The 15,418-nt window shown below is 46.9% G+C and overlaps 1 protein-coding gene across 1 annotated transcript in view; it reads right to left on the reverse strand.

Annotated features, from left to right (window-relative positions):
* Positions 1 to 1,103: 1,103 nt before the first annotated feature.
* LOC119461019 (uncharacterized) overlaps positions 1,104 to 15,418 on the reverse strand; it is a 53,826-nt gene continuing 39,511 nt past the window's right edge. The window contains exons 4-7 of the mRNA XM_037722192.2: positions 13,556 to 13,810; positions 8,681 to 8,913; positions 7,865 to 8,083; positions 1,104 to 5,862 (exon numbers count right to left, since the gene is read on the reverse strand). Coding sequence (XP_037578120.1) covers positions 5,638 to 5,862; positions 7,865 to 8,083; positions 8,681 to 8,913; positions 13,556 to 13,810 — 932 coding nt within the window. The 3' untranslated portion in view covers positions 1,104 to 5,637. The remainder of the gene's footprint in view (positions 5,863 to 7,864; positions 8,084 to 8,680; positions 8,914 to 13,555; positions 13,811 to 15,418) is intronic.

Below are 15,418 nucleotides of genomic sequence, written 5' to 3' on the forward strand. Positions count from 1 at the left end.
TTTCCCGGTAAACATTATGGTTACATCAGCTGCAGTTACCGGAAAGTGTGAGAAACAGTCAAGGATCTTTGAATGCTATCGCATTCCACTCTTGAAGGCGAAGCGCGTCCTCCAAGTTTTCTGTGGCCTCGTGTCACCTGTGGTTGTGGGGGAACTTAACCTTAGCCAGCAATGTGGCCGATGAGCACATCTTGTCCCGAGGCGCGCGTTGAAATTCTTGCTTACCGCTTTTTTTCTCTTGGTTATATTTTGTTATCCCTCTTCTTTGTTTGTGGCGAATTGTTCCGATAAGGCGTGGTGAAAAATATACAAATCTGACCTTACGCTTACATACATTTCGTCCTTCCTTACCATTTTATAAGCTTCTCTCCACTCGCGAGCTAACTTATAAATTGTGGTCGAAGGTCATTTGACCGTAATTGATAAAATGATTTGTGAGAGATCACATCACGCACCCTTACATACGTACATTTTATTTCCAGGAATGCAAGAGTTGTGATGAAAACCATCGGGGTTTTAAATCTGGTGCAACCATCCCCTTTTGTTTTTCTGTACATTTATTCTTAATTGTCGCATCAAGTATGTATTGTGCCGTTCTTTGGTTGTAGTTTCACGTGTTTTCGACCTTTAAAACCCTGTGCCTTGACTAAAAGAGGTAGTTTGAAGTAGTGCCATTGTATTCTCGTCCTTATGTTTTCGTCAATGTTGTGCTCAAGCTTTCTTGTCATACGACTTAAGAACAATGTTGTCAAGCGAACCCGCACTGCTTCTCAACAAATCAACTGTCATGCACATGATTTTCACACTTTTCTTATGAGCTTTCTTACTTCATGTCGTAAAGACAACGTTCCTATACAAGCAATATTAGGGGCATAAATTTTATTTCACTATTTCGTCGCGTAGTTCTTATATTTCCAACAGTAACTGGTTGACATTCTCATTGAATATGCTGACACAAAATGTTCACAAAAGTCCCGAACATATAATATGTATAAATACTTACAGCGTACACTGCGAACGATGTTCCTCTGTGTGCACTACGGGTGTCATTGGAGATCCGTTTTCAAAGTAGTTGCTGTGGTAAAAGGGGCACAAGCTATATCGAATACGCAAGCACGCCTGTTTGCATTTTCCAAAAACATCCTTTATTCACATTTGATCAAATGCGAGCCACGCCATGTTTTCATATATGATACATTTACACGTTAGTGTCACGTACACAATGCACATTCGCGCTTTCATTTAAACTCTGCCTTCACCAAACGGTTTAACAGTTATCACCAATAACAAGCCCATCGGTAACATCTCGTGCCGAAGTCCCGACACACATGTCTCACTTTTTTTGTTGGTAAATGCACTCAGCAAATTTCTGGGACTACGGTTCATATGCACGACGATGAACAACAGCATCTCAACAGTCTGTCTTCAACGCATAACTCGGGCACAACCTACGAATCACCGGTGTGTGATTGTGCGATCACATGCTGCAATATCAGAAGCAAAAGCTACCGACTTCCGGGCCCCCGTTTTCTCTTTGTTACAGGTAACAGCCATTTTCACAAACTTCTAGAAAATAAATCATAGCGCCAACAGTCCAGGGCTTGTGACCAGTTATCGCGCCATCACGTATGTTTAACTTCTGCGTACTTGTGACAGTGCCGCAAGAGCGCGCAAACGGCACAGGATTTTCCACAAGCATTCTCTTCCAGGTTGTAGTGCTGGTTGAAAGACGTGCGCCGGCTACAACAGCTCAGGTGCCACGCCGTCCTGTGTGTTGGTAGGTTCCTTTAACAACGACTCCAGGCAACCAAAACCATCCATCGCAGCGGCTGGCACGGGGCGGAACTGTCACTACAAACTTCTCCTCGTGTTTTTCTCTATTCTTATGCTTCAACAAAAGGAACTGTTGCTACAAATTGCATTATAGCGTTATCCGGCCTTGAATATTCCTGTGCGGAATTTAATCGTAAAATCCCAAGCCGAGGCGCTCACCTCTGATCATCTTTTCCATCAGCTGCTGTGCTTCATTGCTCAAGTGACCGCAACATCGATGCCGCAACATCAATGCCGCAGCCTAAGCCAATATTTGCTGTACAAATGTCTAAGCGCGGCAATTTTCTCTGAAACGTTCGCCCAAAATAAAACACTGAAAACGTAGCCGATAGCAAGGAGCTGGGCCGCTTGGTTCGATGAACAGGGCGCTAATTGTTCAGGATGCTACAATTATCACGTGCAGACGAAGTTAGCGGCTGAAGAAGCAAAGCTGAAAGCTTCATGACGATTTCAGGAAAGACATTGAGGAACATTCATTTCGGCATTTCCTTTACGTACCTTCTCTAGACAAGTAGTGCTTTGTGCGAGCGGGGCGGCGCGAACACATTAACTCTATAACACACACGACCGGGGTTGCAAAACGCCAAGGTTACAAAAAGCAGTGTCAACACTTAGGAAAAGCTTTGTTCAGTATTTGAAGCGCTTTCAAAAACACATATGAACGACGAGGCGAGTTTACGAACATGATATCACCATTGGCAAGACTGAACCCAGAGCTGGGATTGGTTACGCGGACCAACAAGGGCGTCTTTAGTAAGCCAACCAAAAGTATCCTCGAGTTAATACGACAAGCGCAACAGCAATTCATCATAGACACAAAAACTTGAGGAAATGTTCGTACGATTGTCGCTCAGCGCAGTTATTGAAGCTTGTGCGACGTAATCGTTCTGAAAACACTGTTGCGCATAGAATGGCGTTCCTCATTCAGCGAAGACACATAGCACAACGTCAACATTCGGTTTCAGTGTTGTTTCATGGCGTCTTCCAGTATGTATTTGACAGCTTATGGGTGTCCTAGGATGGGCGTTGCCCCTTTTGCGTAGCTAGTGGCTTCACATCATTTCTGGTTCCGCAGCTAACATTTACAAAGGTTGGGTCAGCGCCAGCTCAAATGAGGCAGCGCTTTTCATGGGATTTAGATGCGTGTCTTTTTATGCAGCCGAACACACGCCGTATGACCAACAACACAAGTCATGACATTGCTACGGAGAGCTACGCAGATCGCTCGCTAATTTGGTTGGTTTTTCACAGGGCTGAAAACATGCGTAAAAACGCAAACACCAAGAAAATTTTAAGATAAACACTGATGAGAAAGCTCCTTCTACACTAGTATAAATACGGAAATGCAGAAATTCGGGTACCTCACACAGAACGCATCGCTTGCCACATTTGCAATTCCTCTGTTCCGTCAAGAACGACACTGCGTCATAGAACATACAAACTAGAAGATCGTTACAAGGTTAACATCTCATATCTGGCCCCTCTTATTGAAGCCTGGTCCACATTTGGCTTCATCTATCCTCTCGAACAAATCTTCAATGTCTCGATTTTTATATTGGTTCGTATAGTGTGAAAAAGGCTGAGTGACGTAGACGAGTAGCAACACTGTTCACGGTGTAAACAACAGTGGTAAACTTGGGAAAATAGACTTATCACTTTACTTGTTCTATAGATCTACGTGCACATATTCTGGATATGGATTCAAATAAATTGAAATAGCTTTCTCATAATTCACACTCTGATTTCTTGTGTCCATAAAGCTCTCACCCGTACTTCTAATGCAAAGGCCTGCAATTTTACTACTTAATACACAGAAACCACACCTCAAAATATGGCAGAGAAAGACTTGTAAAACAGAACTGTTAAGCGGGATATACAAGGCATGACGCTCGACATACCAGTGCCGTTTGAAATCGTCGAAGTGAGACATAAAACGACCTACTAGATCCACCGTTACCCTCAATGGCTTAAACGGTATACACAAACTTCATAAAATATATATTTATGACTTGCTGACCCTGCCAATTCTAAAAACCTATAAAAGCATACTTAAGGGATATGAATGAAAAGAAAGCAAAGTGCTTTTCACAAACTCAATTTCAGCGACCGTAAAGCACCGAGACATCGACTGCCGTCATCCACGTTCTGGCTGTTAGCTTACTTCGTTTGCAGAAGCCACACATTTGTAAATAAAGCAAAAATAAGAAAGATATGCTCGAAACAGAAGATAAAAAACTATGGCATAGAACTCATTACAAATTACGGTTTTCACGGGAAAGACTTTGCGTATGTGACTACAGTATGAATCAATACTAGTTTTACTTTCAAAGAGGCCAACAAGAAATGCCCAAGCTAGAGTAACAATTTTTTCGCTCTCCCTTTTAATTTTGGTCCAGCATGCCGATGATCTTTATTAGTATTAGTTATTTGGTAACATTTTTTAAAGGGGACTCTACCAGTCCTATCGAGGTCTTGTCGCCGGAGCTTTACGGCCGAAGAACTTTAAGCAATACTGACTGCTCAAAACAAGCATACTGATTTGCAAGGCAGCTCCTTGCCTTAACATCATCCACTTGGAATGTGTCTCGCCTTCTAACTACCGTGATTGCCATCGTTACCTGTGCATGTCAAGGTTAGTATAACTCACAACAGTGCTTGGATGAGACAAAACACGATGGTATTCGCCAAAAACTGACCCATAAGGGCAGTTTGCATCACATCATTACTGGAGTGTTACGCACAGTGCTAAGCATGCCACTAGGTTAATGTGGTGTGTTTAATGTACGGATCGCAAATGTTAAACAACAACGTGTACACAACGAAATGACACACATGTTGTCTTTCCACAACTGCCTGTTAAGAGCAGGATGTACAAAGATATTCTGGGTACAAGTGGATACAATAGGTAATGGAAATACCCAGGGCGCGTCTTTTTGTATCTGTCATAAGTATGTGACATCTGAACGGAACACATTTTCTTTATCTTTTGCTGTGGCAACATTACTCACCGTTGCATGATGACGCAAACGAGATCGTTACCTGACGAAGACGCCTTCGTTGCAGCTGCCGACGAAAAGTGTACAGCTTCTTTTTACAGCTGTGTTGAAGATTCCAACGTACGTGCATGTTTAGACACGCACCAAGATTGTTTCGACAACTGTCAGCGGTAAGATCGACATCCTTTAAAAAGTATGCAATATTTTGCAAAGTATATCACAAGGTTTCTCTCTTCAAAATTTCAGCCTTCTTTCCACAACAAATCCAATCTGCTCGAAAACCAATTTGCCCTCTTTTTTTGCAGTTTTGAACTAACTGCAATTGACAACGCTGATAACAATTTATCTTTCATTGTCTGCAATGTGAGGAATTACAGTGACGGAAAATGTGGAGGCGTTCGCCCTAGACAATTGAAGTACGAACCAAGCTTCCGATTGCTATGGTACGTCACAATATTCATTCTTAGGCGACCTCACCTAATTTCTTACACTCCATAATTTGCGCTTAATCTGCCAACAAGGAGCACTGTTTGAAGGAAAGGATTGTGGCTAGAACTCGACACCCCCTTATGCGTCATTGTGAAGTAAAATGTCGACATCCGAAGGTGCTGGCGAGCATTTTTAGCATCAAACGTACGCGAGAGCATTCCTTTGTGTTCTGCATGCAGGCACGTGGCCTCCCCACGCAAGCAATAGTGAGCATTTGCTCCGTATTGACAACTTGCACTGGTAACGTTGGAAAACCACAGCACTACAATTCAGCTCCGGTCTGTTTTCGGCAAGGTTAGCCTTGGGCCGCCTGGTGACTCTACGGCTCGCGCCAAAGGTCTTCCTGGTCCGGTTGAGCCATCAGTCCAGCCAGTGCATATAGCCTGTTGACGTCAGCCTGGTCCTGCGATCGCTGCTGTCGGCGGCGCTGCCTGAGCACGCGGCCCCAGTGGTCGGCGCCTACGTTGCGCTTTTGAGGCGTTGGAGGCATCACAAGGTACCGGTAGTCCTGAGGGTAGAAGGAGCCTCGCGAACGCCGATTCACCTGTGCATTGATCAAATAAAAACAAGGAGGCACGGAGGTAAATCACCGTGCAGAAGCTAGGCCCAAACGTAAGTTTCCGATCAGAAACCTTTTTTCTTTTTTATGGCAGGCAATGGTTTTGGCCGCGACTCGGCGGTCGCCTACATTCTAAAACAAGAGGATCGCTCGAGGCGAACTACGAATGCGCACTCTGCGACCGTGATTGAGCCCTTCGTGTGGTACTGCTCCGAGTTCACCGCCCACAGACATGTATATGGGAAGCAGTGACGTAACGAAAGGGGGAGGTGGCACATTGGGCACGTGCCCTTCAACACTTCTGTGTTAGTATGAGGCCTGCTGTGAGTGTTTTTAAGAGTGATGAACTATGAATGTTTATTCTGTGTAGGTTAATTAAGACCTTTTGCAGCGTCTTTTTTTTAATTTTACAGCTAATATTTGAACAAACTTTGCGTGGGCAGAAGTTTGGTCATGGAATACCAAGGAACCCGGTTTATGACATGACTAATTGAACCCTGTTTTTATTTTTTCTTGGCATTTCTATGCAATATACGAGCACGCCCGTTGTCCTCGGTGAAATAAACAAGGCACTTTGTTTACGTTTGGTGAAACTAAGGGCCAGGTAATTGGTGAGGCGTAGTAAAGTTCGAAATGGCTTGGTAATTTCAGCCTTTGCGCAATCAATCCCCTTTGCAAGCGCTCCGTAGTGTTATGAGTGTTTTTATGAGCGCGAAGAATTTAGCCCGTTTCCCTGGCACAATTACAAGTGCCACACCGAGATTAAATTTAGCGAGATTGAGAAGCAGGTCATGGCAAATCTTTGTGAAAAAGTTAAATGCTTGGGGATCAAGTATAGCTTCTGCAAAAAAAAATTGTTCTCTTTGAATGTGTCATAGGGCCGTCATAAGCTATCCTTCCTAATGTCACGAGATAACCCAAGAGGGCGTCCTGTATTCCACTACGTTTGAAAGCTGCACTGCGCCTTCAAAACGAAACTGGAAGCATTTAATGAAGACACTTGATAACTATGCTGCCGTTTTCATGTCGTCGCCGTCGCTAGTAGAATCGTATGTTGCACAGCAGAGGAAGGCAAATATTACTGCATCTGTAAATATTAATGGCTTTTTTTTCCCTTTCTCTGTGCTGAAAAAACAAAAGAGAGAAAACAATTTTTTCCGCCACGATTTATAATTTTTTCCCGGCCCGCATATCTCTAATCAGGACGCTAGCACATCGTTATAGGGAGAAATTGAATTAATTGATAATTTCTTCAGTTCTCTCTCTTATCGATAATCTGCAGAAACCCCCAACGTAAAGGTTTCTTGCAAGGCAATAACTGTTATGCAGCCGGAAGTTCCACGAAGCAGTGCTAGTTGCTCAGAAAGCAAACTCGGCACGCTATTGTTATGCTATCGTGCTGCCTCGATCTAGCCTTCTTTCCAGTTCAGCGCTGGGAAATTGGTGCTAGTAGGTTAGATCTCCAAATCTGAATCCTGTTTTTCTTTCCTTCTCTCTTCCTTCTTTTTCTACTCTTTATTTATTTATTTGTTTATTTGTTTCTTGTCTGCGTTTCTAGCGTGCGTGAATTATCATTTTCCATTTTCGCCTATTTTGGCCTGTTTAACTTGACTCTTACCTTATCTCTCTCTTTGAGTAATGTAGCTAACTAGGCTCTCTCCTGTCCAAACTCTTATGATTTGCTTTATCTCTCGCGAACCATGGCACGCTCGACTCCAACTTTTATTATCACGCGCTAAACGTATCTGCCATCGGCCACGTTATGCGCCACGCATTGCCTCTTATCAGATGTCAGATTACCTAGTATGAGCAACATTGGTGAGTGCAGACAGCTCTTTTTCTACCACGAAATAATTCAGGTGACTGCATTTAGCTAAACAGTTACTGCATCTACGGCACGATCCCTCCCCTCTCATCACCCCAAACAACCCTAACAGCATTTCTCTAGTGTGAGATAATCATTCGAACGTGCAAGACTCGCTCCTACCTGGAACCAGTCCGGCAGTGGTTCTGCCTGCTGTTCCTCGAAGACGGGTCGTCCTGTCATGGGTGCCGGTAGAAGTTGTTCCTGATCTGCCAGAGCAGCCAGTGCCACCAAAGCCCGCGCGCGTTCTTCGTTGTTCATTGTCCCGAGCTCGTTCAGGTACTGCTCCAAAGGACTCTCCGGCTCAGGTGGATTGAGTGTGATGCGAGACACTTGGGGCACCTGGCGGATTTGCGCGCGTGTGGAAGTGAGCAAATTTAAACATCTACAAGGAAGGCTGTAAGCAAGCTTAGTTCTTAAAAGCAGGCGCTGGGGCCAAATGTTGAAGTGAGCTTATCATTAGCGACAGTGGCGCACCGACGAGGGGGGGGGGGGGGGGGGATCTTAGAAAAATCCATCGTTTCATCTTGTCCTTAAGATACGCAACCTCCCCAAAGAAAAAAGGGAGACATCGCAGTAGGTATGGTCTCAGTCTATCTATAGCGAAGTGAGGGATATACTTGTCGCGCATCATTTAGCTTATAGTGAGGACGATAAATGGTGGTTAATGGTGCAAGGGCCAGAGACGCCCAAAGTGTGGCAGCTTGTAGTCCTTCTAGACACGCTCAATTGGCTCATTCGCTAATGTTATGATGCATTCATGTAACGCATTCTCTATTAAATATAGACAAATAGACGTTCAAGAATGGCGAGTGTTCGTGTCCGGTGTGCACACTAGTAAATGAAAATTACTGCGCTACGCTTATGTGGGTCTTGAAGCGCCCACTTTACATCTGAGACGTACTTATGCAACATGTAAATGAGCACTGGCCACTATACCTCTTGTTCAGCGAACAGTGGGTACGGCTCCTGCTTGGCCATCTGGGTGAGGAAGAGAAGCAAGTCGTCCATGTTGGCGTCTCGTTTGAGCCGCAGCGCTCGTCGGTGAATCCGGCGGTTGCGCAGCAATTCCTCCAGGCTGTTTCGCAGGTTCCGCTTGCGGCGGAACACGCCAGAGCCCATGCCGCCCACACCGACGTCGCCGTAGTCGTATAGCGAGTAATCCAGCTCACCTGCGAACCGACACCGCAGCTACGTCAGGTTTCTTTCTTTCTACTCAAACAAAGATTGCGTTTTCATGCGTAAGACGATTTTATATTCGACTCATGGGCGCCGCCATCTCGGGCAGTTATACAAACAATTTCTAAGTTTTATGAGACGTGAAGTCACGTAACATGGTCATTAAACGCTGAACGCATTTATACAACTATTTCATGCTTGCGAATCGACAGTGGTAACGTAAACTTCGCTGTTAAAGACAGAAAACAGCAGCGTTAACAGCTCAAGATGGTGGCACCTAAACGCATGCGTAAAATAGTCTCAAGCCTGCGCAAGCGATGTAATACTAAAAAAAAACACCTCTCGAAGCTGCACAGGTAGTCGGCAAGCGCTCGTGCTCGGCGCGCGCTTGTGCCACTGCTCCCCGCGTTCGTCGTCGTCATCTGCTTCCACAGCTGGCTGTGTTGCCGCTAATTATTCCAGCGTACAATTTCACTTCTCTTCTGTCGTAATGGTGAGGCCGCGTTTGCGGGGTATGCGCCATTGCTTAATAGGGGTATGAGCCATTCATTGTCTTACGTAACGGACAGATTTAACTTTGAAGCAGTTTCATGGAAATCCATCCAGAATGAACGCACTCGGGAAAGGGCTCGTCGTCGACGTGCCGATTCTAGCGTGCGGGCATCTCTAGCCTAGGCGAAACGTCAGCGAAGAGCCGCGGACCCCGCGTTGCGGGAGTTCGATGTTGAAGCCAAACGACAGCGTCGTCCCCTCCAGGAACCCGACAACGGTGGTGCACGCCTCGGCAACGCTAGCGCCAACTTCCCCGGTGCGACGGCCAGGTTTCAACGCGAGTTTCTCAACCGGAACTTCGGAGCCAGTAGCAGTGCGTGTGATCGGCTGTGGTTCGAGCACAACGTGGTACTCGTCAGTGCAATTCGTTCGGAGGAACACCGAAGAAACACATGACACGCTTCGCTTACCCCCATTTCCTCGACAGGGGAAGGGCTACTAATTTTTGTGTTTCCGCGTTTGTTTCTACCACCATCCTGCGTTTCATCCCTCCAGCCTGCACTCAGTCATGCGACGGGTGATTCTGACTGGCGTGGCATGGAGTAGACAATTATCCGCCTGCGCTGCGCCTTTCATCATCACCGTCGTAATCACAGCCACATTCAACGCCATCCTCACTACTCGTTGTCACAGTAAGTCCCTCCATGCCGGACAAAGCCTCCCTTGATGCTTCTTCATGTCTCACTCGCAATGTTTCCAAAAGTTTCTCAATCATTACGTGACTGAAGGCGAACTGACGCGCTGCACAGGTGAATACACACGGACACTGACGAAAAAAAAAAAAGAACGACCTTGCAAGTAGCGCAAGGTCCGTGTGTTCCTTCCTTGTTCTTTCGTCAGTGTCCGCATGCGTTCGCCTCTGCAGCGCATCAATTCACCTTCAGTCATGTCATGCCAACTAGCCCCAGTCGAAGCACTTTTGAACAAAAGTAACATTTTCCCAAGTCACCCCTTCAGCTGCGAATGTCCTTAGTCTAGTCGCCTTATGTGGTTCGACACCATGCTCCCCTGGGATTTTCTTCCCTCGCTGCCCGCTTCGTTCTTGTGGTGGCCGTACCATACATAAAACGGAGAGAGAGAGAGGGAGATAGAGAGAGAGGCAAAGAGGGCCAGGGACATTATTTGGTTTTTGTGATACTGCTTTCAGATGCTGAAACGTTTTAATGCCATATATATGAATGTTTACTCTTTCAATTGCTGTTCCTTTGAATGGAATCTTGTTTGTATTATGTTATCACTTTGATTGTTGACTGCATTTTGGTTTCTCTGCTATGTATTTACTTACGTTCGGCCTCAGGTGCACTCAAGCTACACTTCTGTAGCTTTCAGTCTGTATTCCTTTCCCCAATTTTGCTGTATGGGAAAAATAAAGGCAATTCCTATTGCCATTTTCACGTGACTTCTCTGATATAGAAAGAAGTTGTTGGCCGTTAAACGCGTATGTTTCTATCTGTCTGGTATACACGTGGGTCGTTTACATAGATTTTTGCGATGGTAACCCATGAGAGCTATTTTTAGGGCTGAATAATATGCAGCTTTATATTAAATTGCGTTATATATTGTGGCCATCTTTTCAAGGAACTTACTTGAACATGACACGTGAACGTGAAACGTTTTGTTTTGAACGCAAAACGGTGGCCTAGCGAACGAGACCTCTAGGGTATGGCCTAGCGGTAGGGCATCCGCCTCGTATGCGGGAAGTACCGAGTTCAAATCCCGGTGCCGCCGGGAAGCCACTGGTTTTTTCTAATGGTTAGAGAGGTTCCCTGGCCTGTGCTAGGCTGTCGAGGGGGTTCACATCTCGAAATAGGGCCCAATAGAGATTTCAGGAGTTGTCTCTGGGCGCCTCTTGTCCAACCACAGACGGCCTTGTTGAAGAGCATCCGCCGTGGCTGTGAGAGGCAAGTACTGCCGCCGGGTACCTACCGGTAAAATAGGTACAAGCGTGCTCCCGGCCTGGTGCTCGGCCATTATGGGACCTCAGCGTTTGGAAAGGGGTGTTTGTCCTCTACCCGAAGGCGTTCCCACCTCAATAGGTGCTTGGGGTGCCACATGGCAAATGGCCGCCATGGCAGTCGGTCTAAACATCACTTTTAGTGGTCACGAAGGTTTCGACGGGAACTTAAGGTGCAGGCTCCTTCCCCAAGCGTATCACCCCTGAAGGAAGCCGAACGCCAGGCCGGGGTACGCTTGTGCCCATTTGAACCAGTGGGTGCCCGGCGGCGGTGGGAATCGAACCCACAACCTCCCGCAGCGGAGGCGGGCGGTCTACCACTAGGCCATTACAAATGTCTATTACAATTAGTTGTTTGAAAAATGGCTAACGAGTGAAGGGAGCCGGGAGGAGGTCCACCACAATGTTGGCCGACGAATATAAGCACCGCTTCTATGGCTCGATAGCGATGACCACTTCGGACGATGACGTCGGGGAATATGGTATGGATGATTTCCCGGTTTTTCACTGGCCTGTCGGGAGTGCCTTCCCCTATAGCCTCAGCAACAATGAAGCGCTGCGTTTCATAGAGGACCCTGAGACAAGCATCGCGGCATTGAATGACCAGAATCTTGTGCGCAAGCTTTTGGTGCGTTAAACACAGCCCTTCTCTCCAGCGCACACATCGAACTAGTTTTCAGTGTGACTGCAGATGTCCTAAAAAAGCACTCGGGGAAGATAACCGAACAAAATTTTCAAAAGCAAATGTTAGTGAGGAAAAAGAACCTTCCAAGGGCAGCAGAGCACACATCCAAGGAGCTAGGCCAGCTCGTTTTGTTTACTGTATCAGTGCAATGTTAATAAAAGTAGGAAGGAAAGTAAATTAAAGTAATCGATTGCTCTTTACTAATTGTTCAGTTACTTTTGTGGGGCAGTAATTGCTAATTGTAATCAATTACATTTCTGAAAGAAATAATTGTAATTGTAATCGGTAATGTTTTTTTTTTCTGTAACGTGCACAAGTCTGGTGCTGATGCCGATCACCTGGCGCACCGAAATATCTGACAGCATAAATTGACAGCGGTACTTTTTAAAGTTCACTTCATGCACTTTTCGTGTCGTCTGTCGCAGCTATCATAACGTTTTGATCGCCACAAAAAAACGACCAGAAAGCAAAAAAAAAAAAAATTAGGGGCAGCTTCACACTAGTGGTTCGAAGACTGGGCAAACAGCGAAACTGGCGACCCCACCAAGCTTTATCTCGGTTTGGCCAAGTTCTTGCGAGGTTATGCTTCGAGACTCGGCCACGTTTTGCGCAAGATCACCCCGGAATCATCGACAGCCCAAGGAGCAACGAACACTCGGTCATTAAAGTATCTGGACGCTCAAATGCTCTTGCTCGGTTTCGCGGGCCCGTAACTTGGCACCTTCTGCGAATCGCCGACGTTTCGCCGCCGCTTCGGTGGCGTGATACTCGATATCGGACCGAAGTCGTCTCACTCGCTCTCGAGTAGTGGTACGGTGGCTTTCGCGCCGCGCTTCCTCTTCTTCGGGAGTGACGCTCGTCTTCGGCCGCCCCTTCGCGGCGATGTGCCCAGCGCTGAGACGGCGGGGCTTTTGTGTCGCCGCGGCGGCGACGCGGAGCTATATATCCCGTGGGTCGGCGCAGTGGCGTCACGGCTTAGCTCCGCCTCTGCGCAGCCGCGGCAACCACTCCGCACGGCGCGGTGACGTCATGGCTCGGCAAAGCTAAGGCGAAGCGATGCGGCGCGCGCGAAGACGTCATGGCTCACGCAGCTGTGGCGAGGGTCGGCGCAGCTAGAGCGAATCGTTGCTAGGCGACGCATGGTGAAGTCATCGCCAGAGCGAGGTTTTGCAGCGTACACTCGACGGACCATCCTCGAGCTTAAACAGCTTCGCTAGTTCACAGGGGTATGTGCCATTGCGCTTGCATCCTTTCTGCACGACCTCCAGGATCGGCCCACATTCAGGGCGTACACCACCGGACTACCTCCGGCTTAAACAGCTTCGCTGTTAAAACTTCATTTGTGCCCAGCAATCGATTCGACCTTACACCCTGGGTAACGCTGTTGCTAAGTGTGCAAACATTTTCACTGAACGCCTCGTCAGAGAGATTTTGTATATCGTACCGCCGTTGTCCTGCGGCGTGGGTGCCCTCTCCGCGCTGTCGGTGGCGGCGGTGGCGGCCGCTGACGAGACACCCGCGTCGTCCGAGTAGTCGTAGTAGTCGAACTTGCCGGTCTGCAGACCTGCCGGTGAGCCCATCAGGTCGCCTGCCGACTGCTGCTGCTCCATGTCAGCGGCGCCCGGCGGAGCCTGCTCGGGCGCCTCGTCCTCTGGGGCACCACCCGACGACGTATCTCCTCCCGAAGCGGTGTGGCCACCTTCGCCGATGGCGGTACATGGAGAGGTAAAATGAGCTCTTTAATAAAAATCTCTCGAATAAGAATTGCACAGAAACCCACGACGATGACTGTCAATGCAAACGAATAGCCATAGGCTTCTATTAGGCTATATCCTTTATCAAAGAAATTACGCAATGGAAGACGAAAATTTTTGTTGCAGTGAGGACATTTATAGGAAGCGTCTGTTATTTCATTGCGTAATTCCGTAGAGAACAGAGTCATTAGCCAGCACATCTGTAGCAGTAGTGTAAGTGGTTATACATACTAATGAGCCGATTTGCATGTGTGTGTTGTCGCCAGCCGCGCGAGCGCCGGCGTGCAAAGTTGGTCGGTGGTGGACGCACTTTCATCAGCCGATATAATTGCGCCGGTGAAGGTCCGTCCACCATCGACTACCGCAAAAACAGTTGAAGAAGCCAAAAAAATCTAATCGCTTTAAAAATGCCTGACGGCTCGCCTATAGCATGCTATATTAGATTAAAGCAATGGCGCCAAAGGGGACATATATCGCTTGTGCAAAGAAATCCACAACCAAAGCTAGTCACTGCACCTGCCTGAGGCTATAGTGTCTATCAGGAAAGTTGAAAGGGGCTGCGCTGCGCTGGTGGCCCCGTCGATGCTGATCCAAAGTTGAAGTATTTTCTGAATCTCAAAGTATGGTTCGCGTCGTATATTCAATTCAGACATTAGAGTGGCCCAGGAAGGCATAAATGAGTTGAAAGACTAGACACAGCAATGCAGGTCGTCTCGTACATTTCACGCATGGCACAGTGGCGAACATGACCGCTATATTTTGTGTAAGAAGTCGTTTGTTCTTGCGACATAAAGACGACACAAAGGCGAATATGGCGAAGATGCACAATTGTGCCTGTCAGCACTGCTCTGTATGCGGCATTAATACAATGGGTCAAGAGTGCGCAATGACTTCCAAATCGTCTCGTTAGGCCAAATTTTACGATGTGACATCATTATTTACGGCCGGTGCGTCTTCGCGAACGCTGTGGGCATATTTGGTGAATGTAACGGTATGGTGGTAACAACGACGTCTGTAGCGAAAGCTGTATAGTTGCCCAGCGCCTACTTTTCTCTTCTCTAGAAGCTGTCGTCCATTCGGAGACGGAGAAAAAAAAATGTTGAGAAAATACAAGTTATTCTTCGTGTTCACTGTTCGCGCCTTCACACCACCGGAGGTAATCATTTGTTGTTTTTTGCAACGCCGTGGTGAAAACAGCCCGTCGTCGTAATGAAACATTTTCCCGAGAGGATGTCTAGAAAGTAAATCATCTCCTGAAGGCAAGGACAGAACAAAAAACTAGGAGAGAGAGAGAGAAAAAAAATATTCATAATGAGGTAGGGCGGGGCGTCTTCATCGTAGGGCGGAGCCCTCAGTTCATTGCCCCGTTGGCTCTAACTTCCGACATACAAAACAAAAATTCACGCCCGCAATGGGGACAAGACGTGCGAGTGATCAGGTACACGACATAATCCCTGCTTAGGTGGGCGACGCGAGGAAATGACTCGGATGTAACAAGTTTGCCACACGAGCAAGCTACGTGTCCCGCATTATAAATGATGCAAGCTAAGCAC

The sequence above is a fragment of the Dermacentor silvarum genome, chromosome 8 (genome assembly GCF_013339745.2).
Source record: "Dermacentor silvarum isolate Dsil-2018 chromosome 8, BIME_Dsil_1.4, whole genome shotgun sequence".
In the NCBI taxonomy this organism is placed as follows: domain Eukaryota; kingdom Metazoa; phylum Arthropoda; class Arachnida; order Ixodida; family Ixodidae; genus Dermacentor; species Dermacentor silvarum.